The sequence below is a fragment of the Pelophylax lessonae genome (genome assembly GCF_965119305.1).
Source record: "Pelophylax lessonae genome assembly, chromosome: 4".
Taxonomy (NCBI): Eukaryota; Metazoa; Chordata; class Amphibia; order Anura; family Ranidae; genus Pelophylax; species Pelophylax lessonae.
This window is the reverse complement of record NC_138771.1, coordinates 313,483,300-313,510,486: the sequence shown is the minus strand read 5'-3', so window position 1 is coordinate 313,510,486 and position 27,187 is coordinate 313,483,300. Positions and strand designations below refer to the sequence as shown.

At 40.4% G+C, this 27,187-nt stretch overlaps 1 protein-coding gene across 1 annotated transcript in view; it reads right to left on the bottom strand.

The window, feature by feature from the left end:
- Positions 1–27,187, bottom strand: part of UNC5A (unc-5 netrin receptor A) — a 623,577-nt gene that overhangs the window by 221,974 nt on the left and 374,416 nt on the right. The window contains exon 3 of the mRNA XM_082255192.1: positions 16,366–16,509. Coding sequence (XP_082111318.1) covers positions 16,366–16,509 — 144 coding nt within the window. The remainder of the gene's footprint in view (positions 1–16,365; positions 16,510–27,187) is intronic.

Sequence of the window (27,187 nt, the reverse complement as noted above, 5' to 3'; positions counted from 1 at the left end):
AGAGTTGCTGTAGCATCTCACAGCTCCCTTCACCCCACCCGAGTACAGGTTTACAATAAAGCATCAAAAGAATAACCCCTAGACTGTTCAGTGAGCCAAGAGTGACTGTTTCTGTGTGCCTGGCTGCCGCTACACCAATTTGGGGAAAGAACCTGACCAAATCAGCGGACCCTTTCAGCGGTGAGAGCTACAGAGGTAAACAATGCTGCAACATGCACATCTGGTACATGGATAGGTAAAGAACTGGCATGGGGGGTGTTAGTGCACTGCTCAGTCCAGCATACAGGATATAGGAGTTCCTTTTAAATGTACAATTGTCCTTTAAAGTGATATGGTTTGGTGGAAAAGCTTACAGCACCAACCACCTGTTAAAGGTGAAGTTTATACTTACCTCTCCAGTGGTCAATGTGTTGGAACTTTGCTTTCTTAAACAGTTCTTGTACATAACTGCTAACCAACACTTCCAGGTGATGTAGAATATCATATCTCCTCTTGAGCACGGTGGTTCCTCCCACTTATCCTTTACTTCACTACAATACACAGTAGCTTACTGCAATTTGCTCATAAATGGAACAAACCAATAAATTATTGTTTTTGAATTGGGTATTGAGGAAAAGTAAGCAAGCAAAGAAGCAGAGGATATAAAACAAAACTGTACACTGCCCTTGCTAAAACGTTCTAATGATCAAGAATGGTTGTTCCTAACCAGGGCTCCTTATGTCCTAGTGCCATCTTTATAGCTTTATATATAGTATGACTGGTACCTTTCTATCTGAATAGCTGCTCCATTATACATTCCTGATAAGCATAACTCAAATGAGCACTGCCTAATGTATAAACCTTATTAAATTATTTCACATTACTAATTTCACATTACTCTCAGCCACATATTATGTATCTGAGAAATGTCAACAATCAAAGCCAATGGAAAGGGAAGCAAGACAAACTTTAACCACTTGCTGACCAGTCACGTTGACTGTATGCGGCAAAGTGGCTCGTTATCGTCTGGCGACGTAGACCTACGTCACCAGACATTCCCCTCTCTCGGCGGCGCGTGTGCGCCGCCGGAGGCTCGCTCCCGCTGTATTCAGTTACAGCGGGAGTCAGGCCAGGGGAGGAGCGACGGTGATCACTGCTGCTCTTCCCCGATCGTCTGGGATCTTGTGTGGAAATCCGCCTGCTTGTGTAAACAAAGCGGGCGGATCTCCTAAGTGACAGGCAGGGTCAGATTGCAGGGTTCAGCATAGCTGAACCTGCGATCTGTCCCTGTGTCACTCAGTCACCTCCCCCCACACACGTCAGTAAGCACCAGGCATACATTAACCCCTCCCTCTCCAATAAAAATTAACCCCTTCCCTGCCAGTGTCATTTTTACAGTAACAGTGCATATTGTAAGGGATTACTCATTGGTAGGCGTGGATGACCCCTTTGGGGGTGCGTTTTCACAGAGAGATAGCCGATTAGAGGTTGAAAACAAGACTGATTTATTCATGCAATTTACTTAACACAATTGCAAGCATCAAAACAGCCAAAATAAAATAAAAGACAAAATAAATCCTTGCCTCTGTGGGCGGCTACCTTCTCACGCTGGAACCTACCTAAGAAGTCTTCCCAACCTACTGTTGGGCCGACACTGCTGATCCTACAGCAGACACTCAAATGTCCATTTGTTTGCTTTTCACACAGCACAAACATTGTCCATTGAACATGTCCCTTTGTTTTCTTTCACACAGCACATGTTCATTTATAACAGGATCCTTTACTCTTCAGATTCTTCACATTGAACACAGTTCATTTAACAGGTCCCTTTACTCTTCACACTCTTCACATGGAACACTTTGTCTTCTCACCTTTGAGACGTCTTCACTCGTGGTTACCCTCCTTAGCTTCACATCGCTGTAGGGGGTCTTCTCCCATGCTCACCAGCTTGTCGGGAGGCACACATCCGACTGTCCCCCTCTCCCAGCCCACACGGCGACAGGAGGCAGCAGTCCTTCTCCCATGCCCACACGGCGTCGGGAGGTACACGTATGTCTGCCTTCCTCTCCCAGCCCACACGGCGACAGGAGGCAGCAATCAATAGGACTTTCTCTGAACAAATTATAGAGCCTTAACTCCCTCATTCTGAACAGGTGAAGGCCTTTCAACTTCCTGCTGGCTAGCTCTGTAGCCAACACCCTATAGTATCAGTGAACTTTCTAAATCAGGTGGAAATGTATCTCCTTCCTGTGACTACATTCCCAGATTTACCTGACTTCCTGTCACAATATGTATAGCACTGATTACTGTAGTAATGTCACTGGTACCCCCAAAAGTGTCAAAAATGTCAGTCAAGGGTCCGATCTGTCCGCCGCAATGTCGCAGTCCCGCAAAAAAAACGCAGATCGCCGCCATTACTCGTTAAAAAAAAACCACCAAAAATGACAGAAATCTTTCCCTTAGTTAGTAAACGCAATAACTTTTGCGCAAACCAATCAAAATACACTTATTGCGATTTTTTTTACCATCAAATACCACCAAAAGAAAGCTCTATTTGTGGGGAAAAAAAGGACATAAATTTAATTTGGGTACAGCATTGCACGACCGCGCAATTGTCCGTTAAAGTAATGCAGTGCCGAATCGCAAAATATGGCCTGGTCAGGAATGGGGTAAAACCTTCCGGTCATAAAGTGGTTAAAAATTCGCTCATTGAGAATTTTTTTGTCAAAGACATGTAGCTAAATACATTTTGGCCTAAATATATGACAAAAATGGAATATATTGGATATTTTTTAACTGTCAAAGTAGAAAAATATTGTTATTTTTTCAAAATTGTCGCTTTTTTAATTAATATCGCAAAAAATGAAAATCGCACAGGTGATCAAATACCACCAAAAGAAAGCTTTGTTTGTGGGAAAAAAAGGACGTAAATTTCGTTTGGGTATGGCGTTGCATGACCGCGCAATTGTCAGTTAAAGTCGCACATTGCCGAATCGCAAAAAGTGGCCTGGACGTAAGACAGCAAAATCCTCAGGTGGTAAAGTGGTTAAAGAAATATGTCTGCACCTTGTAAACAGCCTATGACCTACTGTCATTAAGAAAAACAGTATTTCTGATATCCACAACAGATTATACCATTTTTCTTCCAGCCAACTCTCCTTCAAAAATAAAAGAGCAGTAAAAACCTCTTTTACTTGTTCTTTAAACTGGAAGTCAGTCTTTGTTCAACGCTGTGAATTTGAATTTGTTTTTTATTTGTTCTTTATGGCTGAAACACTTGTGTTTCTAATGTTAGTCCTTATTGCAGGCACGACTCAGGATAGTTCCCCGTGGGTTAAGTAGAAATCTCTCCACTAGAAATGCTCTTTTGATGAATGTGATGCCACTTTCTGCAGAACTTCAGTATGCGCTTTCACATCAGAGAAACTTTGTAGCATGAGATTGTTAATAAGTGTGTCATCAATCATCAGCAAAACAAATTAGCTGGCCAGTCCTTTAAAACCAGACAATCAAGAAAAACATACAGCTGCATGGGAATTACTGCACATTCACCATGTGCCAATTTCTATCCAGTTGGTTAAAGTTTATACTGTACAGACTGACTTGCGTATTGTAGAAATGACCATTTGTATTGCAGCTGCTATAAAGATACAGCTTCAAAAATAACCCAAACACACAATGCACACTCATAGCAGCCAAATAATGTTCAGTGTAGCTCATACAGATGGGTAGGTTAATATTACAAAAATATTATAGTCAGTCACTAAAATGTATTCTTGAGACTTGGGTTGGGATCTCTGCTTGCAGCTTCTGTTTTTCATAAGGGTTCAGTTATTATGTTTTTAATCTAGTGTTTTGGAAAAACCATCTCCTGAGTCATATGTTGTGCAAGACAAGTGTTCCGAAAACCCACCTCCTCTTAGCCATCCAAGCAACAGAGCTGATAGACCACAGAAGTGACCAAATTCAGCATTCCCAACCCGAAAGCAGGTTAGAATGTATAAAGGTTATTCGAGACAAAATGACAGCATTTTCTTATGGGATATAAAGTCATGCTAAGGAATGCTGAGAAGCTTATGGTAATTCAATTGTAATGGGTCCTGTATAGTAAAGGGAGATCAAAAATTAGTTTACTTAGTGATTGGGGTTCTTTTTTTTAATGCTCATTTCTGGGCAAAACATATGTTCCCTTCCACCCCTCCCTCCTGCCCCTCCTCTTACCTCCGCAGATATTTTTGTTTGTTAAAATACCGGGTAAATCAATTCTATACTCACCTGCCATTGTCTGTGATGATGTTTTAGGTGTGAGGCATAGGTGTGCACAGCCTATAGCATTAGGGTGTGCACCTCAAAGCTCAAACACATATGTGTGTGTGAATCTGTATATATATATATATATATATATATATATATATATATATATATATACCGACAGTGTCAGTAGAGCAGTGGAGGCATCAGTCGGGCGGAGATTGGTGTCAGTAGTTTTTATTTGTATTTTTTACAATTTTGTTTTGTTTTTACAAATTTTTTAGAAGCCCCGTTAGGGGGCTTTGGTGAAATATCAGGGGTTTAAACAGGGAGAATCTATGCCACACAGGGTAATTAGGGTGTGCCTGGGCACACCTGGCACACCCTGTGCGCACGCCTATGGTGTGAGGGACTGGTGATTCAGCACTATAGATGTGCCTGCACAGGCCAGTCCCCACCATTCCTCTAACACTGATGGAACAGGTGATAGCAACCAGGGGATGGGGGTTGTGTTCGATGTGTGTGTAGGGTGAAAAAGTCACAATGTCAAATGTGACATTTTCTTCAAAGCTAGGTCTAGGCAAACAGCTAAATGCACAGTCCTTGTAAACGTTTAATTGGCAGTGGGTTTGACACCACCCTAGAGCATTGCCAGATACTTCGACCTCCAAGTGCACTGCTCAGTCCAGCATTCACCGTCCGGTCTGGTGATTGGACAATGAAGGAGCAGTAGCATCATGATGAGTCATTAGTCTTCTCTCCTGCACTATCAGCAGTGTTTTGCTATGAGCAGATGTACCATTCAACAAAGCCTGATAAATTTAAGTACTTACACTTGTTGTATTTAAAAATTCTTATACGAATGCTGCCTTGTGTTCTTTCCAAGGTTCTCAATGCTTGTCCCAGTAAATGTGGAGTTGCTTTGAGGCACTGGAGCCCTGACATCCCCTCCTCACAGCTTACCTGCTGTTGGCAAATGTGCACCGAACCCTTGTATAGAGTATGGGGTTGATTTACTAAAGGCAATAGGCTGTTCACTTACAGTATCTTTTGTGCATTGCCATTTGTTTTAAAACCATACCCTAAGGCACAGACAACAATATTAGTTGTATTGCGCGGCACTATTGTCTATATATAAGGGCTGTTCACTTTTTAAGGGAAGTTGAACTTTGGAAGGGAGATTTCCCCAGCTCTTAGTAAATGTGGTGAAATATCACTTTGCAAAGAATACCCAAACACTTGCAAGGAAGATACCTGAAGAGGATTGGATGATGGAAGTCAGCAGAACTTCACCACGTTCACTAAGCTTTTGGGGAAAAAAAACTGTGCAAAGTGAAACTTTTCTTGCAAAGTGAGCAGCCTATTTATCTTTAGTAATTCAACATCATAAATCTATATAAGGGTCATCATGTAGTGAAGTCACAACTAGGGATGATCAAACGGTTCGGGTCGACCATCGTTTCGACCCGAACATTGACTGTTTGAAATTCGGCTGAATTCCGAACTTTTTCTGCAAAAATTTGGCAACCAGAACCGACCAAAAGGCAATGGGACAGGAACTGGGCTTTAAAAGCCCGTGATTGTACCAGAAACATTAGTAAAAGCCAATTGAGGGGGCAGGAGGATGCTAGGGATGTGATTGGAGTGACTAGGGGGTCCAGAGGCCAATCAGTAGTGAATACGCCCCCAAGTATATAAGATAGCCCCGCCAAATCGCTAGCACTGTAATACAGGGGCTGTGGAAGAGAGTGGAAGCACTTCTGTTACTCCTGCTGCAAAAGTGTCATTTAGCAATTATTAGTGTGAGGAAAGGGATATCTAGTGTAGTTAGGGTACTATATTCCACTATAGTTAGTTTAAAAAATCTAGTTTCTGTAGGGAAAGTGTTAAGTGTCAGGGTGACCGTAGTGTAGTGTAGGGTGAACTGACTCTGACTGCTATGCCAGGGTGACCGAACTCATCCATGTCAGGGTGACCGCCATAGAAAAAAAATAGTTTGTATTAGAATTGCAGTAGAGCAGGGTAGTGGCTACTCTACTTTTACACCTGGCTGTTTTTGTTTCAGACGTTTATTGGGCATTTTTGTGGACGTCTTTGGAGGCAGGCATGACATCTGAACTTCTGTGTAGGGGTATATATACACACACACATATATGTATATATACACATACACACATATAGGTGTGAAAGTAGCGGAACCCTATGCCTGCACTAATGAAATTATTTGCAGGCATAGGTTTCTGCTCCTATAACACCTATATGTGTGTATGTGTATATATACATATATGTGTGTGTGTGTGTGTGTGTGTATATATACCCCTATACAGAAGTTCAGATGTTATGCCTGCCTCCAAAGATGCCCAAAAAATGCACAATAAATGCCTGAAACAAAAACGCCCAAGTGTGAAAATAGCGGAGCCACATCCCTGCTCTACTAAAAATTCTAAGAAAAATTATCTTTTTTTTCTGGTTCCGGACATGCTACAGAGCTGAAACTTCACAGGTACACTTTTTAGACCCCCCAGAAACCAAATCCAAAGAAATCTCATTTTTTTTTTCAATATTTTTTTCAATAATTTGCTCTCTATCAAAAACGACAATTTTTAAGAACTTTTTTTTGTGTGATTAATAGTCCCTGGGGCATAACCCAGAACCCAGGCACTTTTAGGGGCATTTATTGGGTTTTAGGGCTTCAAAATGGTGTTTTTTGATTACCAAAGTTCGGGTCCCATTGACTTCAATGGGGTTCTGGAATCCGGACCCGAACTTTCGGGAAGTTCGGGTGTTCTGGTCGAACCCAACTTTTCAAAAGTTCGATCATCCCTAGTCACAACATCATATCAAGGCATAGTTTGACAGACGAATATGCTGCCGGTTACTCTTGTGTACGTGCAGCCCACAAAGCACACAGCACCCCTCTCCCTCCCTCCACGGCAATCGACCAGACCACCAATGCAGAATCTAGCAGAGCTTACAGTAAGTCAATCTTAGGGTGCACATAAAACAATTGTTGATTAAAAGACAGGAAGACCTTGCCACAGAGATTTGCCATTTACAGGCAGCTTAATTGGCTACAACACAGCAGATATGTCAGACATTCATAATGTATATGAGCATATCACTCTAACATCTAAATGACCAATAAAATGGACAATTAAGTATTTTATAAAATGATACATTCATCTTAATTCTTCATGGCAGTCTGCACAGAATGAATGCATTTGATGCATCCCTGCATCTTCTCCTTCATTTGAGTTTTTGTGACCTGAGAAATGCCCTATGGGAATACTGTACACCCCCCACTCCTTCTTTAATACATAGTATGTGAGCCAAGTGAACTGCACAGGATTAAATATGATTTACAATGGCCTCAATATCACCCTCAATCACATTAAACATTGCATTTCCCAGCCTAAAACTTTACAGGGCAATTTTTATTTTATTCAAAGCGGTACTGCTATTAAAAAAATTAAATAAATATACTGGCCAGTACTCAACATTATTGATGTTAAATGCATTGTAGATACAGTGACCTTTTATGAAAAAGGTTGTGATAAGCATACAATTTTTAAAGCAATTTGTTATACAATGACAAAGCAAAAGATAAACGAGTTATTAGAGTCGCCGGCCTATACAGCTAGTTTTTTTCCAATTTTTATTTCCTCTTACTGCAGCCCATAAGACTGACTTAATGTATTTTTTTTTTTTAGCAGTTAATGACATTAGTGCACGTTAATTTGCTTTTAAGCGTTTTGATAATTGATGTTATAATAGTGTGATAATTTGCACTTAAATATTTTTAATTGGATAGTTTCATAAATCGCTGTCAGAACACTTGCTGATAATGTCCTGAAAAAAGACCTCAGGTGGCTTGGGGAGCATTATCAATATTAGTTGCCCTCAGCTAAGATTGTTCTATAGTTTGTACATAAAATAGAAGTTGTGTCTGCAAATTTTTATAGCTAGCCACTGCTCCCTTAAAGTTCTGATAAACTGGCAAACCTTCAATTACATTACAGGATGACCTAGAATAACCTATAGAAAATAGAAGAGTGGTGGCAGAAAAAGACCAAGTGGTGGTGTGAAACAAGTCTTTTCCTTTTTCATTATTTATTTATTTATTTTTTTTACTTTTAACCACTTAAGCCCCGGAAGATTTTACCCCCTTCCTGACCAGGCCCTATTTTGCGATTCGGCACTGCGTGAGTTTAACGGACAATTGCGCGGTCGTGCGACACTCTACCCAAATTAAATTTACATCCTTTTTTTCCCACAAACAGAGCTTTCTTTTGGTGGTATTTGATCACCTGTGCGATTTTTTGATCATGCGTTATAAACAAAAAAAAAGCAACAATTTTGCAAAAATAACAATATTTTTCACATTTTTTTTATATGAAATTCCCCCCCCCCCCCCCAAAATGTAAAAATCTAAATTAGATTTTTCCGCCGGTCACACACGCGGGGAAGTTAGGGAACGAGCGGGGGCGGGAGCGCGCCTCAGGCGGCGTACGCTCGCCCCCAAGAGCCTCACAGGCTAGTGACGTACCCCTACGTCACTTTGCCTGCGAGGGGCTGACTGCCGCCGTAAATAGTCGTGCGGCAGTCGGCAAGTAGTAAACTTGTTGTATAGGTCTATGTTTTTCATAAGCATGTTAAAATTCATTACGATTTACTGACTCACTACCTCTGCTGGATATCTTTTCCAAACGATATTTGCTTTATGACTGTTCCAAGATTTTGGAACAAATAGCAGCAGTCCTGCTTTGGAAGTAAATAAAACCCCTCGAAAGTCTCAAATAACAGCATTGTCCACCTGTTTCTATTATCATGGTTTGTTGTAATCCATCTAGGACAGCCTTTTTCAACCTTTTCAATACAGGGAAAACCTTGAAATAAAGTTCTGGTCTCGGGGGGAACCCCTGCTAAATATTAAAATTCTACAACTCATGATACATTAGTGTGACAGTCAGTGGGAAGAATGCTCCTAAAGCCTCGTACACACGCATTGATTATTGGCCGGGAATTTTCGGCCAACGTCCGATCGGCTGATTTTCGGCTTGTTAGTATGATGCTTTCGACAACCGACTCCAACTTTTTGGCCGAAAAAAATCTGGTGTGCAGGCTATAAAATTTTTGTTGGCCGTCAACACAACGGCCGATTTTCCGTCAGTCAGTACAGATTTCGGCAGACAAAAATCTGATGAGCAAGACTGGGCATGCTCAGAGAAGAAAAAATACACGGAAAGTAAACCAGCACATGACATCACTTCCGAAGTTGGTTTTTGTTGGCCGAGAAAATTCGTGTGCAGTCTAGGCACATTCCAACCAACAAAACACCACTCTGGACAAAAGTCGGACGATCGGTCGGCCGATAATCTTTGCGTGTGTACGAGGCATTACTCTTGTCATCATTGGGAAATATTACCCCCTTACAGAAAAGGAACAATGGTGTCAGTGGAAACTTATCGGAGGCTGAATTTGACCATTTCTCAAGTAACCCCTGGCAACCTCAGGAGGAACCTTAGGATTCCACGAAACCCTGGTTGAGAAACCCTGATCTAGCAAGTTATTTTTTTTCTACAGTTTATGATTATTTCCTAGTGAGTAGGAGGGATTAACAAAAGTATCACATTTTGAAATCTAGCAATGCCTTTCAGGGTAGAAAAAGAATTGTAATAGTATAGTATAGTATAATATATTAATTGTAACAGCTTAGTATTATACATCGCTCCTCATTTGAAGGGGCTGTCCATCTTATGAAACCAAATCCTTCTTGCCTATCTTCCATATATAAATATCCCTTTTTCAGTATAAATAAATGTAATGTGTTAGACTGGAATGTTTTTTACAAATGGTGACTAACCCTTGTGGGGTCTATTTATAAAATGTTTCACCCAAGATTCATACAACTTTCAACCAGGATTCATACAAATTCCTAATCAAATCCAATTACTAAAATGTGTGCATCTTGCGTGAAGGTTTTATGAATCTTGGGTGAAAAATGTATATAGAGCCCTAGTGAACAGTACCTTTTTGCATAAATATATTTACTAATAGTGAACATAATACTTTTACAGGGAGTATTGGTATATTGACCAATAATCCCCTATACCTCATCTCCCATCCCCTATGTCTCACCTTCTGTCTTCTCTATAAGAATAACAATGTTCCTCTGCCATTCTTACCGTCTCTACTGTCTATTCCCTTACTTTCTCTTTATCCCTTTCAGTTTTGAATAATGTATCCACAAAATCATCAGGAATTGTCATTTTGCTTAGTATTTCAATGATTGTTATTTTAAGGGATTCTTACATTCCTTTTTTTGTACGTATTAAAATGCATTTGAATTAAGAATTTATTAAAAAATGCTAATCCCTCACATCTTTGACACCTTAGCAGTTTTTCTTGCAATACTTTAATTACATCTAGCACAGAACTGCTAGTAGTAAACACTTTACTATGTGCAAAATGGCTGTACGTTGGTGATTTTCAGACTTGCCAATCAGCTATTGAGCTTTTCAGGGTATTATCAGAGAATGGACGTAGAAAAGTATTGATCCATTCAATGTTCTGTGAGGAAAACCTGCCTGGGAGCGGGTTTGAGATCCACAGATTGTGATCAGTGCTTCAAAACCTGCTAACAATTGTGTATACCACAGAAGAGGATTAAAGGGCATGTCAACAATATGAACATAAGCAGAGCTAGAATAATCAGCCCAGAAGCTATGCTGGTTCTTTCTTTCTTTACATGGGTAAGACGTTTCCACATAAATATTGCAAAGTGTGCAATACAATGCAGTGTTTTTTCTTATGTACACACAACCCGTAACACCGGTTATTCTCTAGTGTGTATACCACTATAATTTATCATTGTGTGCATTGCTACCATTTCATCAGTATCATTTCATGCTAATGCATATACATTATTAATATGCTATACAGTGATTTGCAATTTCATTTATACACAGTGGAAAGGTTTTTGGGAAGGCGTTGTAGTTGGGTAACATTTAGCTCATGTGAATACATAAAAACTGCCTTGTAACACATACATGGAATGACACAAATTTATATAATTGCAACATTTCCATTGCTCCAGTACAATTATTGTTAAAGTAGTCATCATTAGATCGGAAAAGGAAAACAACACAAACAATATATCTGGAACATAAGTGAATATCAGCTTTTTCTTCTCACTGGACCAATACTGTGTAAAGAACAAAAAGAGGGCACACCGACCCTGTGCATTACCCAAATGGAGTTTATTTAAATAAAATAAAAAGAAATATACTCACAAACATAAAAAATAATAAAAATGTAAAACGCATATCGATCTAAAGTGACCAGGTCATCAGGACAGTGTCCAGCACGCTGGAGGACATTCTAAGATGGCTAAGGCGTTTTAGAGGGGGCAGCTCCTCTTCTTTATTTTAATAAACTCTATTTGGGTAATGCACAAGGTTGGTGTGCCCTCTTTTTGTTCTTTGCACAGTGTTCTCATTGGGTTTCCCCTGACCCCAGGAGGGAAGCAAAATCTGTGCTTATACCCAGAGATTTAGAGACCCATCACTGCCACATCTCTTTTGAGAGCAGGAGATTTTGTCTACTTGTTCACATTTGGCTTGACTTATATGTCTGAATGGCGTAACTATAGTGCAAGCAGCACAGCCAGCTGCTATGACGCTCAGAGCTGGGGCAGCCCAAGCAAAGCCAGATGTGTCAGGAGGGACAGGAGCTAACACTATGGTAATTTATTTTTATCTCCTGGATTAGATTGTCATTGCATTATTTTATGGCTATGTGTTCCGGAAACCTTAGTACTGTGCCTTTATTGGTAGCTGTAATTTAACTATAACTATAACATAAGCATGACAGTCACAATGTAAAGTCCCTGGAACGAGCTGTTGACTTTGTGCTAGCAGACTTTTTAGAAATTATTATAGAGAATAGGCAGCCACAACAGTAATAATGCAGGAAAATGTCTAGCCATTCCAGAGTGAAATTCCACTGTGCCAGATTCTATGAGGATATACAGTATGATGATCTAGAGGGATCAGTAGTGATGTTTAAAAATTTGGGTCAACTTTTGGCCGTTTCACATTATTATTTTTTTTTGTAAATTCAATGTTTATTGAGCGGAAAAAGGGCATACATAAGCAATAGGAGCAATTAATAGAAATACATCCGAACATCAATGAAGCAACTGAGCATAAGGCAGAAACCAAGCGGACATATTAGCATACAATGAAGGGTAATACACAGCACATCAGTAGGCAGCTGTGGGGTGCCAGGCCCCAAGGGAGAACCACACCCCCACCGGCATCTGTAACATGGCCGGTAAGCAGGAGTGAGGAGGGTATCCCAGGGGGCTGGCCATCCCATGGCCATTTCACATTATGAGGTTGCTAGCTGACAACTTATCAAGTTTACCTTCATTTTTCTTGCATTAACTTGTAGGACTGGGGCTGGTTCGTTAATTTTATTTATCTTTTTAAGCACTTTGATGCTGAATCTTAAATGCTTTATATGTTGCATATACACTCACCGGCCACTTAATTAGGCAAACCTTGCTAGTACTGGGTTGGACCCCGTTTTGCCTTTAGAACTGCCTAAGTTCTTCATGGCTTAGATTCAACAAGGTGTTGGAAACATTCCTCAAAGATATTGACATGATGGCAACATGCAGTTGCTGCAGATTTGTCCCAAATGAGCTCTATTGGATTGAGTTCTGGTGACTGTGGAGGCCATTGCAGTACAGTGAACTCATTGTCATGTTCAATGAGTTCACCAGTGGTGAGATGATATGAGTTTTGTGACATGGTGCATATTCCTGCTGGAAGTAGCCATCAGAAGACACACTGTAGTCATAAAGGGATTGCCATGGTCAGCAACAATACTCCGGTAGGCCATGACATGTAAACGATGCTCAATTGGTACAAAGGGGCCCAAAGTGTGCTAAGAAAATATGCCTCACACCATTACACCACCACCAGCAGCCTGAACCGTTGTTACAAAGCAGGATGGATCCATGCTTTCAGGTTGTTTATGCCAAATTCTGACCCTACAATCTGAATGTTACAGCTGAAATCGAGACTCATCAGACCAGGCAACATTTTTCCAATCTTCTATTGTCCAATTTTGGTGAGCCTGTGCAAACTGTAGCTTTAGTTTCCTGTTCTTAGCTGACAGGTGTGGCACCTAGTGTGATCTTCTACTGCTGTAGCCCACCTGCTTAAAGGTTAAATGTGTTGTGCATTCAGAGATGGTATTCTGCATACCTTGGTTGTAACGAGTGTTTTTTTTTTTTTTTATTACTGTTGCCTTTCTATCATCTCGTCTGCCCATTCTCCTCTGATATCAACAAGGCATTTTCCCTCAAACTACTGCCACTCACTGGATATTTTCTCTTTTTGGACCATTCTCTGTAAACCCTAGAGACGGTTGTGTGTCAAAATCTCAGTAGATCAGCAGTTTTTGAAATACTCAGACCAGCCTGTCTGGCACCAACAACCATGCCACGTTCAAAGTCACTTAAATCACCCTTTCTTCCCCATTCTGATGCTTAGATTGAACTTCAGCAAGTTGTCTTCAACTGGTCTAGATACCTAAATGCTGTCCTGTGATTGGCTGATTAACAATGTGTGTTACTATGCAATTGAACAGATGTACCTAATAAAGTTTTAGATACAACAACACACTGTTTAACCACTTGCCAACCATCGTCAGTATATTTACTGCGGCAGTCAGCCGCTCCTGGGCAAACTGACGTAGATCTACGTCGCTCGCCCAGGAGCCTGTAGGGGGCGATCGCGCGCTGCTGGAGGCCCGCTCCCGTCCCCGCTCGTTCACGGGCATACCCGCGCATGTGACCGGCGGCTCTGATGTCCGCCGTGATCTCCTGCTGGAGAGGGAGAAAGGCAAACGGCTGATGTAAACACAGCCATCTGTCATTCTCCCTGATGTAAGTGCAGAGACTGTACGATCCTGCTATGTAGGATCATATGTCTCTGTTGTTACATCACTAGCCACGCCCCCCACAGTTAGAAGCACGCCCCTAGGGATACATTTAACCCACTGATCACCAAAAAAGTTAACCCCTTCCCTGCCGGTGTCATTTTGACAGTAACAGTGCATATTTATAGCACTGATTACTGTAGTAATGTCACTGGTACCCCCGAAAGGGTAAAAAATGTCAGTCAGGGGTCCGATCTGTCTGCCGCAATGTCGCAGTCCCGCGAAAAAAATCGCAGATCGCCGCCATTACTAGTTAAAAAAATAAACAATAAAAATGACATAAATCTTTCCTGTAGTTAGTAAACGCAATAACTTTTGCGCAAACCAATCAAAATACGCTTATTGCGATTTTTTTTTACCAAAAATATATAGCAGAAAACAAATTGGCCTAAAATGTTAAAAAATTTTGATTTTTAAATTTTTTTGGAGAATTTCATATAAAAAAATGTGCAAAATATTGTTATTTTTTAAAAAATTTTCGCTCTTCTTTTGTTTATAGCGCAAAAAATAAAAATCGCACAGATGTTTAAAAAAAAAAGGACGTAAATTTTGTTTAGGTACAGCGTCGCACGACTGCGCAATTGTCCGTTAAAGTCACGCAGTGCCGAATCGCAAAATAAGGCCTGGTCTTTGAGCAGCCAAATCCTCCGGGGCTTAAGTGGTTAATCTCCTGCGCTGTGCAGTGTGCTCTACTGCAATTATAAGCTGTGCAGTGGACCCTATTCCAATTATAAGCTCCTTTTCTGACACATCTGAGTGGATAACACACGCCCCACTGTTTTCCAAAGACTGGGGAAGTCCGATAACAGTAGGGATATAGATAAAAATAGAAGGTTTGTGGGCCTACTGCATTATCCTCAATGTATGTCTTTAATAGGTAAAACAGAGGTATGAATCATACTCACAAACAAATGCTTGCGCCATTGCATAACATACAATCTGTCTGCTTGTTTCTATGTAGAACTTGTTAACATTATAGGACTATCTTGTAAAAGCAGAGGCTAACGCGTTTCAAGGTTTCCCTCTTCCTCAAAACCAACCATTTCCACAGCTCTGAGGAAGAGGGGAAACCTCAAAACGCATTAGCCTATGCTTTTACAAGATAGTCCTATAGTCCTATGATGTTGACAATTCTACATGGACACAAGCGGATGAATTTTATGTTATGCAATGACCCAAGCATTTGTTTTTGAGTATGATTCTTACCTCTGTTTTATCTATTAAAGACATACTTTGAGGATAATGTACTAGGCCCACACACCTTCAATTTTCTATTATGTATCTAATAAAGTGGCCAGTGAGTGCATATTGTTGTATATGTATTTTTTTTAATAGGCTGTAAATACTATACAAATAAATGTGAAGTATCATATTGTGTGTGATAGTTTGACTACATATGAATCTTGATGCTAAAATGTGGTCTTACGGGAGTCCTACACCAGCAAACCCCTCATATTTTAATGTATCAAAGTCAGGATGAGACCTTTGTGCATACTCAAGAATGACTATGTACATCTGCCCAGCCCTTGATCATGTGTTCTTAGCCTTGATTTTTATCCTCACCAAGGCTAGAAGCAGCATAAAGAAGCAACTCCAAGGTTCTGAAAACTGAAAGAAATGAATGCTAACCACCTTGTCAACACAGGCAGAATTTGCAGATTGTGTTTATTTTAATGTGACACAGCGCAATGTGAAGCCTGCATTTTGCCTAGAGCTCTTGTGTATCAGGCCATTAAGTTGAATACAACTTTTGCACATGCAGTGTCACAGAGCATTTGGTGCCAGAAGGCATCAGGAATACATACCATTTTGTATTATTCCCTTTTGTAAAAATCACCCACTGCAACCAGCAAAACTGGAAAGTTACATCAGAAAAACACAGCAAAGGGAAAACATATGACAGGGAGGACATGAAGAGACACTTGTGCCAAATTTATAAGGTGAAATTCTGTTATAAAGAGTGGTGTGGAGAAGTAGGACTTACATAATGTACACAGGTAAACTAGTAAATAGAGAAAACTACTGCACCATAACTAATAAAACTGCTATGACAAATATTTCTAACCAGAACAATATACTCTTACATGAGTGTGATAGGATGAATTTAAAGGAGGGACTTCTTACATGCAATGCGAATAAATGCCTTCTGACTTTTCGAGGTACCAGAAGAGCTCCAGGCCACACAATGACACCAGTATTCCTCCAGTCCAAAGATCTTCTCAACCTGTTGCCTTGAAATCTCAATCCTCACCTCCATGACCGGCAAACCTATAAAGATACAATGAATGTCAGTCGACACTAACAGCATTGTGTATAACCACAGAAAGGTTTAGTTAATGTATAGATACCAGGGGTGTAACTACAGGGGTTGCAGGGGTTGCAATTGCAACCAGGCCCAATGCTCCAGGGGGCCTGTGTGGCTCCCCTGTACACTTGGATAGGAGGGGCGGTTGGGGGCAGCATGTAGAGAATCACTGTCCTCCTTTTTCCTCCAGTAGCTGCAAGAGGAAAATGGAGGAGATTGGTTCCTCTGTATGCTGCCCCCACCACTCCTCCTATCCAGTTCACTTGTGTTCTACTGCCTCTGGGCCCCTGTGTGCTCCCCTGATCCCTCCCCCCACTGTGCTGCCCCCCCCACTGTGCTCCCTCCCCTCTCCTGTTGGCTACTGACACAATAGTGAACCAGGAAGGGGGTCAGTAAATATGTAATTTACCAGCTCTTTCCTTTTCTGAATGGACAGAGTCATAGTCAGTGACATTGTAAAAAAAAAATAATAAAATGATAAAAAAGAATACAATTAAAATACCAAAAAAATAAAAACTACTGACATCAGTGGGTGAACTTACAGGATCGCAAAAGTCATAATTGCAACCGGGCCCTGGCATTTCACCACTGTGGGCAGACCCCAAGATGGCAGGAAGGGGGCCCACTGCAGAACTTGTGAAAGGGTCCCGCCGCAGGACCGTAATAAAGGGCCCCGCAACGAGAGTAAAGGGCCCCAGGATCAGGGGAAAGAGCTCCAGGCTTGAAGGGAAGGGCCCCGGCCAGGGGTCCGGGGGGGCCTTCATGATTTCTTGCACCCGGGCCCTGAAGGTTCTAGTTACGCCTCTGATAGATACAGTATATTGCGTTACTAAACTCTCCACATATGGTGGTGCTCAGATAAGATCCTGAGTGCAGTAACCCACTAATCAGATTTTGGGTCAATTATGAGTTTATTTCTAAGTACAGTAATACCTTGGTTTGCGAGGAACCAGGTTTACAAGCATTTTGAAAGACGAGCAACATTTTTTCAAAAATGTTTCCTTGATATGCGAGCACTGTCTTGATATACGAGCAGTATTAGACTCACAATGTTAAAGTGATTTAGCAACGCTAAAGTGCTTTAGTACAGAATAAGCATGCCATCCCCTCTGTTACATAACATTATGTGTCCCTGTGCCTGTACTGTATATAAAAGATGCTGATTTCTTCTGTATCAGAGCGTCTCCAGGCGCTCATGTGACTCCTCGTCTCTCTGCTCTCCCCAGTGGGCGGGGCTGAGCACTACCACTGACGTCATCTTGGGAGGAGGGGCGGAGAGAAGCACAGAGCTGAGGAGTCACGTGGGCGCCGGGAGACGCTCTGGTACAGTAGAGATCAGCATCTTTTATTTACAGTACAGACACAGGGACACATTTTCTTATTTATCAGAGGGGATGGCATGCTTATACTGTACAGTACTGTACTTTAGATATGATAGCAGCATATCTTTATTTATTCCAATAGATGGTTGTGGAATGAGTTAGCCGAGTTTCCATTATTTCTTATGGGAAAATTTGCTTTGGTATACGAGTGCTTTGGTTTACAAGCATGCTGCTGGAACGAATTATGCTCACAAATCAACGTATTAGGTGCTGTGGGCTATTCTTCATTACACAGCATTAATTCTTTACCCTGCTTTGCTAATGAAAGTGTATCTAAAACCACTTTTTTTTTAGTTGGAGTTATTATTGTCTTTTTCTACTAGGGAGATTCACAGATCCCCCTTTTCTGTTTGATCAAGTGTCCATTTTCCCTTGGACTGAAAGTGAGAGAAAATCTAAAAGAGGGGAATTCGTCCAATGAGGACACTTTTTTTTGTGACAAATGCCTAAGAGAAGGTTTTCTTTCCTTTCCTTTTAAGAAATCTGCTGCCACTTCTTGTGCCTCAAAATAGTAAAAAAAAAACTCCCCAGTGGGACACAGAGAAAAAAAATCTAACAAGGGTTTTAATCAGTATATACTCTATCTGAATATGTATATAATCCAAATAAAAAACACATTTTAAATTTAGATAGATGGATACTTATGATCATGACCTGTAGAAGGAAGTCAACATCACAGATGCTAAGAAGAGTCACCAAGATACAAATAAACATGAAGAAGCACTATAAAAATATTGTGAAGCTTAATCCAAAAACCCAATGAACGTAGCATGTGTGTGTTGTTGCAAAAATTCAACCGCCTAAACACTTATATGAGGTCCTAATCTAAGGCTTTCTATCGATTAATCAAATTTCAGCCCTTTCCTGCTAAATCAGATGAAATTTGAGCTATCGGAGTGCTTGTAAGTACCAACAGGCTCACAAACTTCAACTGAAACATCGAAGCAGCCAGGTCAAAAACTGTTGGCGAAACTGCAACTGCATTCAATCTAATGCAGTCACTGTTTGGGTGTTCACACAGCTGCTCGTGTTCCAGATGTATGAATACAGCAGCCAGCAGTGCAGATTCCTCCATCCGCGTTGGTAAGCATGAATTGAGGAATCAAGTGATTGAGCAACTTATGCCATGTCTGGGATTTTATGGAATAGTGTTCATTCTACACTAACTCTATATTTTCCCCATGTTTGGCCAATTTTATACCATTTATGGGCACCTTTACATATTTTCCAACAATCCTGGGTTTTCGAGTAATGTTCTGAATTCTATGAGCTATAGCCAATAAGTATGCAAGTACCGATCTTTGAAAACAAAGGGCTCCGGCCAGCATTTACACATGTAAATATTCACAGCTTTACATATGTCTGTCTCTGCAAAAGTCCTCGAGAACAGAAGTAAATAATGCCAGGTCACACATGCACATGTTATGAGATGGATTTGCTTAAAAATTGGAAAAGGTCATGATGGAAAATTCTGCTTCAAGATGGCAGATGACTGAATACCGGGGCCTCTATACTCCAATGTCTGAAAGAATAAAATGAGAACTGACTAGTTGCCATGGGGACACACAATGTTATTTCTGACACATATGGAACGATGCCCTTTGTTATCTGATGGTTATAAAATTTGTAGTACACATGCATACATGCTCACATAAGCACACCCATAAGTAGTTATTCTTTTACATTTGCTTTAGTTATTAATGGTTTAAAATCCAGATCTGCAGAAAACATTTTAAAAGAAATTGGTGGCAGGTAAGGTGTACTCTTCTATAAGAAGTATTAGGTTTAAACCAACTTATTTTATGAAAAGGAAACAAGAAAATAGAGAGAAGAGGATTACAGAAGGAGCAGCATAAATAAAATAAATCTCATGAATTTAAAGTATAGTGTGGAAACGTATAACCTGCAAAATCATGGTAATTGAATAAATATTCTTTGATCTTGCATTGCATTGTAGACTAGGTTTCTCTGCACAGTTTGCCACCTTCTTTGCAGCTCAGACACATCTTGTGAACTTTGCTGAAGGAAAAGAAGGAAGTGTAAAATGCAAAATGTATTTTCTTTACTGTACAACAAAAAGGTACAATAACCCATAACTTAAAACAGCGTTCAATGTATTCATTTAATTTAAGAAGCATTTTCTGATCATTGTAGTATATTGTATAGAACAGTATAGTGCCCTGATTTCCAACCTGTGACCTGGGGGGGGGGGGGGGGGTATTTGCAGTCATTTGCTAGGTTGTGTGTGGCCCTTGGAGTTCCCTTGTAAAGTATACAGCTCTTTTGCCGTTAGTAAATCTACCCCTTTATGTTAGGAATAATTACACTATTGTCCCAACTGACATTGCCAGGTTTCAAAAAGAGAGCCCATCAAAATATTGCTATGGAACAGAATGTCCATTCGGTACACTGGTAAAGAAACAGCTATATGACACAACTGAAGAGATGAGGTTCAGCTTACTAACAAAACAATGTAGATATGCACAATAATGAATAAAGTCAGAACGTGGGCCCTAGCTCCAAACAATACCTTAACCCTCCTCTTATGTTAGCTTTCTGTTACTATCCATGATGTTAACGGGTCGGTTTTGTCCCGTGTCTTAAATCAGCCATAAAATACCCTCGGAACAATTATTTATCATCCAATTTGTTTCTTACCTCTTGGTTACCTTGTTAGGCTTCTTTATCCTTGAAAAGATTGGTTTTAATATTTTTGGTGTGACCCCTAGACCTTTCTTTTGATAGCATACCTCTCATTTTCAAATTTAAAAAATGGTAAAATAAAGTCAGCAACTCTGAAATGTATTTGTCCTATGTTTCTTTACTTTATTTAGAGAAGCAGACAAGCAGGCAAAGAGATAGGCCCCTCCCTAACTACAGCTCACATGGTTGAGAGGTGATTGGCTGTCAGTGTTACTAAGCAGAGAGAGTGTTTATGATTTCAGTTTTGGCACTTATTAGTGTCCTAAAATCCTATATTATAACTGGGTCAGAATTGACCCTAACACCATAAACGTCTTAATTTTCACCACAGTATTTTATAATTTAGTGAAAAGGATTCTTTTTCTATTACATTGTTTAAATAGAGGTTCCTGACAAAGTAAAAAATCTTGATGCAATAAACAAATTTATGTGATACTTATAGACATTCAAAAATAAAAGCGGGTCGGTTCTGACCCTAACATAAGAGGAGGGTTAAGTATCGGGTGGTATAGTACAGTCCGATTTCACCCATGAGTCCAAAATCTTGTGACATTTCTTAGAACAACCCCTGGCCTCATATGTCAATTTAGAAGAGAATAGAGTGTAGCAAAATGATTTTATTGCACAACAATAGTGTAGACTCACATGGAAGCTAATGCGTGTCCTCATAGTTCTCCGGTCACTTCCTGGTTCATGGCGGTTCCGTCCTCTGGCTGTCCGGCACCCAGGAGATGACACTGCAGAAGAGACCAATGGAAGAGACAGGATCAGGCAGAGGTAGCGGTGGACCGCAAGCCTCTCAGGTGAACCGCACAAACATGATGGCGTAGGGGGGCGGTAACGCGTTTCGGAGCATGCGTACAACGCTCCTTCTTCAGACCAAATCGCATGCTATGAAACGCGTTACCGTCCCCTACACCCTCACGATTGTGTGGTTCACCTGAGAGGCTTGCAGTCTACCGCTGCCTCGGCTTGATTCTGTCTCTTCCATTGGTCTCTTCTGCAGCGTCATCCCCTGGCTGCTGGCCAGCCAGAGGACGGAACCGCCATGGACCAGGAAGCGACCCAAGAGCCACAAGGACATGCATTAGCTTCCATGTGAGTCTACACTATTGTTGTGCAATAAAATAATTTTTGCTACACTCAGCAGCGCCTATTCTCTCTTCTGTCTGCCAGCAGGACTTCGCTTCTGCCTGTTAGAGCTACCCTTGGTGTTGGCATAGTGCAATTGTGCACCCCAGATGTCCGGTCATAGTTTTGATCGTCCTCTCCCATCAAGATCCCCGAATTGGGGACCCATCCCTCAGCACAAGTGCCCAACAAACCTTTATATATTTTATACAATGGGAGTGCCTGATTAATTAGGTTAAGCCAAAAGACCACAGTAGATTTCCAGTGGATATGGAAATTATATTTGACTGTTCGCTGGTCAATTAGATTTTATATTCATGGGCCCTTTAAAGTTCTTTAGAGTTCCTATTAGCCGGTTTGTAAAAAAACAAAAAAAAAAACATTATCAACAATATATACAGAGAAGGGTTTTTTTGATATTTAAAAAAAAGATGATGTGTCTGAACTTCTTCCTGGAATAATAATTGCTCCGATACCCATATTTTTGTAAAATAATCTCCGTGACAGCATTACTATTGCTGTGCAATGTGGGTGTGTTTTTTGCTTCTCTCTCTATCACATGCTGTTTTGAAATCTTGTTTTTTGCTCTGATGGCTTCCCAGGATTATTTGTGGGTACAGCTGTGAAGATTTGGCATTTTAATGAATCATATTTATCCTATATTACCATGGAAAGACAGACAAAATTAAAAGGTTTTAAGATGTTCAAAGCCTAGTGCAGGAGTGTCATTGATGTTATTTTGGAACTTTCCCCAGTGCAAGTTATGTCAGCAATAAGTGTCATTTCTAGGGTAAAACATAGCAAACTAAAGTGGTGTTTAAACCACTATATTATATTTATACCACCCCATCTGTTATGGGATATGTGCCCCAGTGCTTGTGCTATATAAAAAAAAATGCACATTTCTACCTTATCTCAGAGCGTCTCCTGGCGCTCAGGTGACTTCTCTCTCTCCTCTCCCCGGCTGACAGCTATAGAGGGAGGGGCAAATAACTCCCACTGACATCAGCCAGAAGGAGAGGATCAGAGAGCCAAGGAGTCACGTGAGCACCTGAAGACGCTCTGATAAGGTAGAAATCTTCCTCTTTTTTTATACAACACAGCCACTGGGGCACATATTGTTTTATAACAGATGGGAATGGTATAAATATAATATAGTTGTTTATAGCTGCAGGAGGGGAGAGGCGGGCAGTGTCTCAAGCTGACAGGCAGAGAGGGGAGGGGGGAGAGGACAGGGGATAGCAGAGTGGAGAGCTGTGGATGATGGAGGCACGTAAACTGAGCACTGTGTCAGGGTTCAGCAGCTATGATAAACTGTGGTCAGTTTACAGGGGGGAGGACAGAACCAGGCAGGATCAGCCAGGTATTTCAGGTTATACAGGGGGCCAAATGACACAGCACAAGCACTGTGCTGTTATTCATGCTTTAAGAGAACAGGAACAGGATCTTTTATTTTTTTTTATATATTTTTTTTTTTTAGGGTAACAAACACTTTAAATTACTGAAGAGTAAATAGAAGTGAAATGAACACAGCATCTAATTATGTACAAGGAAACAAAAAAAAAAAAAAAAAAAATACAACTTCTCTTGCCCATGATTATATGCTTGAAATTAACACAGGTTACATGACTATTAAAAAAAATGAACAAAAAGCTTTGCATTATAACCACTTAAGCCCCGGAGGATTTGGCTGCTCAAAGACCAGAGCCTATTTTGCGAATCGGCACTGCGTGAATTTAATGGACAATTGTGCGGTCGTGCGATGCTGTACCCAAATGAAATTGACGTCCTTTTTTTTCCCACAAACAGAGCTTTCTTTTGGTGCTATTTGATCACCTGTGCGATTTTTACTTTTTGCGCCATAAACAAAAAAAGAGCGAAAATTTTTAAAAAATAACAATATTTTTCAAATTTTTCTATATGAAATCCCCCCCCCCAAAAAAATGTAAAAATCAAAATTTTTTAACATTTTAGGCCAATTTGTTTTCTGCTACATATTTTTGGTAAAAAAGTTGCAATAAGTGTATTTTGATTGGTTTGCGCAAAAGTTATTGCGTTTACTAACTAAGGGAAAGATTTATGTCATTTTTATTGTTTTTTTTTTTAACGAGTAATGGCGGCTATCTGCAATTTTTTTTGCAGGACTGCGACATTGCGACGGATAGATCGGACCCTTCACTGACATTTTTGACACTTTTTGGGGATCAGTGACATTACTGCAGTAATCAGTGCTATATATATGCACTGTTACTGTAAAAATGACACTGGCAGGGAAGGGGTTAACTTTATTAGAGATGCAGGGGTTAAATGTGTCCCTAGGGGCGTGCTTCTAACTGTAAAGGGGTGTGGCTTTTCATGTAACCTCAGAGACATTTGATCCTACATAGCAGGATCGTATGATCTCTGCTGTTACACCAGGGAGAATGACAGGCGACTTTGTTTACATTAGATGCCTGCCTTTCTCCCTCTCCAACGGGAGATCGTGAGTGACCGGCGGACATCGGACCCGCCGGTCACACGCGCGGGGATGCAGGGGAACAAGCGGGGGTGGGAGCGTGCCTCCGGCGGTGCGCACTTGCCCCCTACAGGCTCCTGGGCTAGCGACGTAGTACTACGTCACTTTGCTCAGGAGGGGCTGACCGCCACAGTAAATGTACTTGCGGCGGTCGGCAAGTGGTTAACAGTGGCCTTGCCCAATAAAAACTCAGAAACCAATTCAGGTGAAAAAAAAACAAGGTCTTAGCTTTATTGGGGTGTATCAATATGAATATCAGAATAGCATTGCAAACAATCAGTCACAGGTTTATGGTAATCACTTTAAATACATAAACCAAAGCTTAAAGCTTAAACCCAAAACCACAAATTTTATGTATAGAGAAGAAACGATATTGTGCTATTCAAAAAATGTGTGGAATATCTGGTAAAGTCACTAATATATCATGAATAATATATCTACATGTAGTAATGGGCCAAGATATATTAGTGAATTTACCAGATATTGAGCACATTTTTTGAATAGCGCAACATCATTTCTTCTCTATTCATTTGCACATTTTGGCATTCGGAATTTGCCATTCTCGGTGTTTGCAGCTGTTCCACAGAGACAATTAACTTTTTAAGTGTGATAGCGCATGGGTACTCCCCCTTCTGTTTTGTCTCAAAATTTTATGTGTTATAGCTTACCAGTCTAAAGATGTGGTGGCTGAATAATTTTTTTTTTTTTCAGGCATGTTTCCCTTGCACCGGATAATCCTGTAAATAACGCACTTTATGTCCCTTTGTGTTTGCATTCACTTCTCAGTGGTATCTATGGAAGAGGCCATGGTTGTCACCCAGGCTGCACTTCAAACATGTCTGTCTTTGTTTATCTCCATTACTTGGTGAATTCATGGGACTAGTAGTTTACAATAGAGAAATAACATTGTTTACGCTGTCTTTTTAGCTCACAGGAAGTGACAAGGACACTATTTATGGAAAGAATAAAAGGTATTTTCTGCTAAAATGTTAGCCTAATAAATGAAAGTCAATTCAATCACCAAAGCTAAGTACTGGTAAGCTGCCTGCAATATACAATTTTTTTGTTATGGGGGTTTGGATGCGCTTTTAATGCTTATATAGTTTTTAAATAATTCCTTATATAGTTTGTAAGGATGAAAAGAACGCAGGTCCATCCAGCTTAACCTATGTGCCTGTGGACGTGTGATTTTTATTTTCTAACCCATAGCCATGTATATTCTGCTTTCTCAGGAAGCAGAATATATTTAAAAGTTTCTTTGAATTTTTCAACGCTCTCAGATAGTACTACTTCTTGAGGGCGGTGATTTCCACAATTTTACTGCTCTAACAGTAAAGAACCCTTTTTAAGGTTAGACGTTATAACAGTTATTGGAGTCGCCTTTTATATTTTTGTGCATTGTAATCATTTTGCCTCTTTTCCAGAGTTAATAACTTAATCTATGTAATCGATTCTTATAGCTGGGGTCCTCCATTCCCCTAATTCATTTTGTTGCCCTTCACTGGACTCTTTTTAATTCAACAATGCCTTTCCTGAGGATTGGAGACCAAAATGAAACTGCATATTCAATATAAGGCTGAACCAGTGTTTTGTAAAGGGGTTGATTTATTGATTCAACTTTATAATGTATGCACTTTTTAATACATGAGAATATTGCGCTTGCTTTGTTAGGTGCAGCTAGGCATTGCATGCTATTGCTTAGTCTGTTATCTACCAGCACCCCCAGATCCTTTTTAATCACTGATTCTCTTAGGAGAACATTTCCTAATGTGTATTTTGCTTTGAATTTTTGGCACCCAGGTTTATAACTTTACATTTCTCAGTATTAAACCTCATCTGCCACGTAGCTGCCTTGCTGCATCTTGTAATGAAGTCATTTCATGTCATAATTTGGCATCATTACCAACTTCTGAAACTGAGCTCTTGATTCAAACCTCTTTATCATTATTAAACCAATTCAACAGCATTGGGTCCAAAAATGAACCCTGGGGCACACAATTCACAACTTCAGACTATTCAGAGAATGATTAATTTATCAATATTCTCTGGAGCGTTTCATGCAGTTTCCTATCTATGTACATGTAACTTCATCAACTCCAAAAGGCCTTAGGCCCCTTTCACATGGGCTTTCCGATCAGGTCCGTCTGTCAGTTTTTCAGGTGGACCTGATCGCATGCTCCATGCACCCCTATGGAGCAGCGAAAGTCAGCAATGACATATCCGCTGACACCCGCTGCTATCTGATCTGATCCTGTTCGTTAAATTCAGATGGATGGAAACCTTATTTTCCATCCGTCTAAAGGATCAGATGAAAATGGACAAGCGGTCCGTTTTCATTCGATCTCCCATAGAGGAGAGTGGGAATCTGACAGGTCTGTCTCTGCAGAGTGAGCATAAACGGACCTGCCATCTGCCTGCTCAGCTGGGGGGAGCAGATTAATCCCCACTTAGCAAAACGGAGTCCGTCGGGTGGAAAGCCCCTGTGGAAGGACCCTAATTTTATAGAAGAAATGGTTCTGAGGTACAGCTTCAAATGCAATAGGCCCATTATACACATACAGACCGTTCATTTCATCAGTTCAGTCAAGTCAAAATGGATGAAGTATTCATCAGTGGTCATCAGTTTTTCATACATTTTTCATCAGTGGTCATCAGTTTTTCATCAGTATTTTTTTACATCCACTACCAATGCAAAAACAGATGGAAAACTGACAATTTATCAGTTTACATCAACTTTCTGTCCGATCCGTATTTTTAACGGAATAAAAATAGAGCTTTGATCAGTTCAAAAAAACAAATGATAACGGATATGGATGTAAACTGATGTAAATGGATGATCATCCATTTACATCTGTTTTTCCGTAGAGATCCATTGATGCCATTTTTTTCATTTATCAATGATCTGTGAAA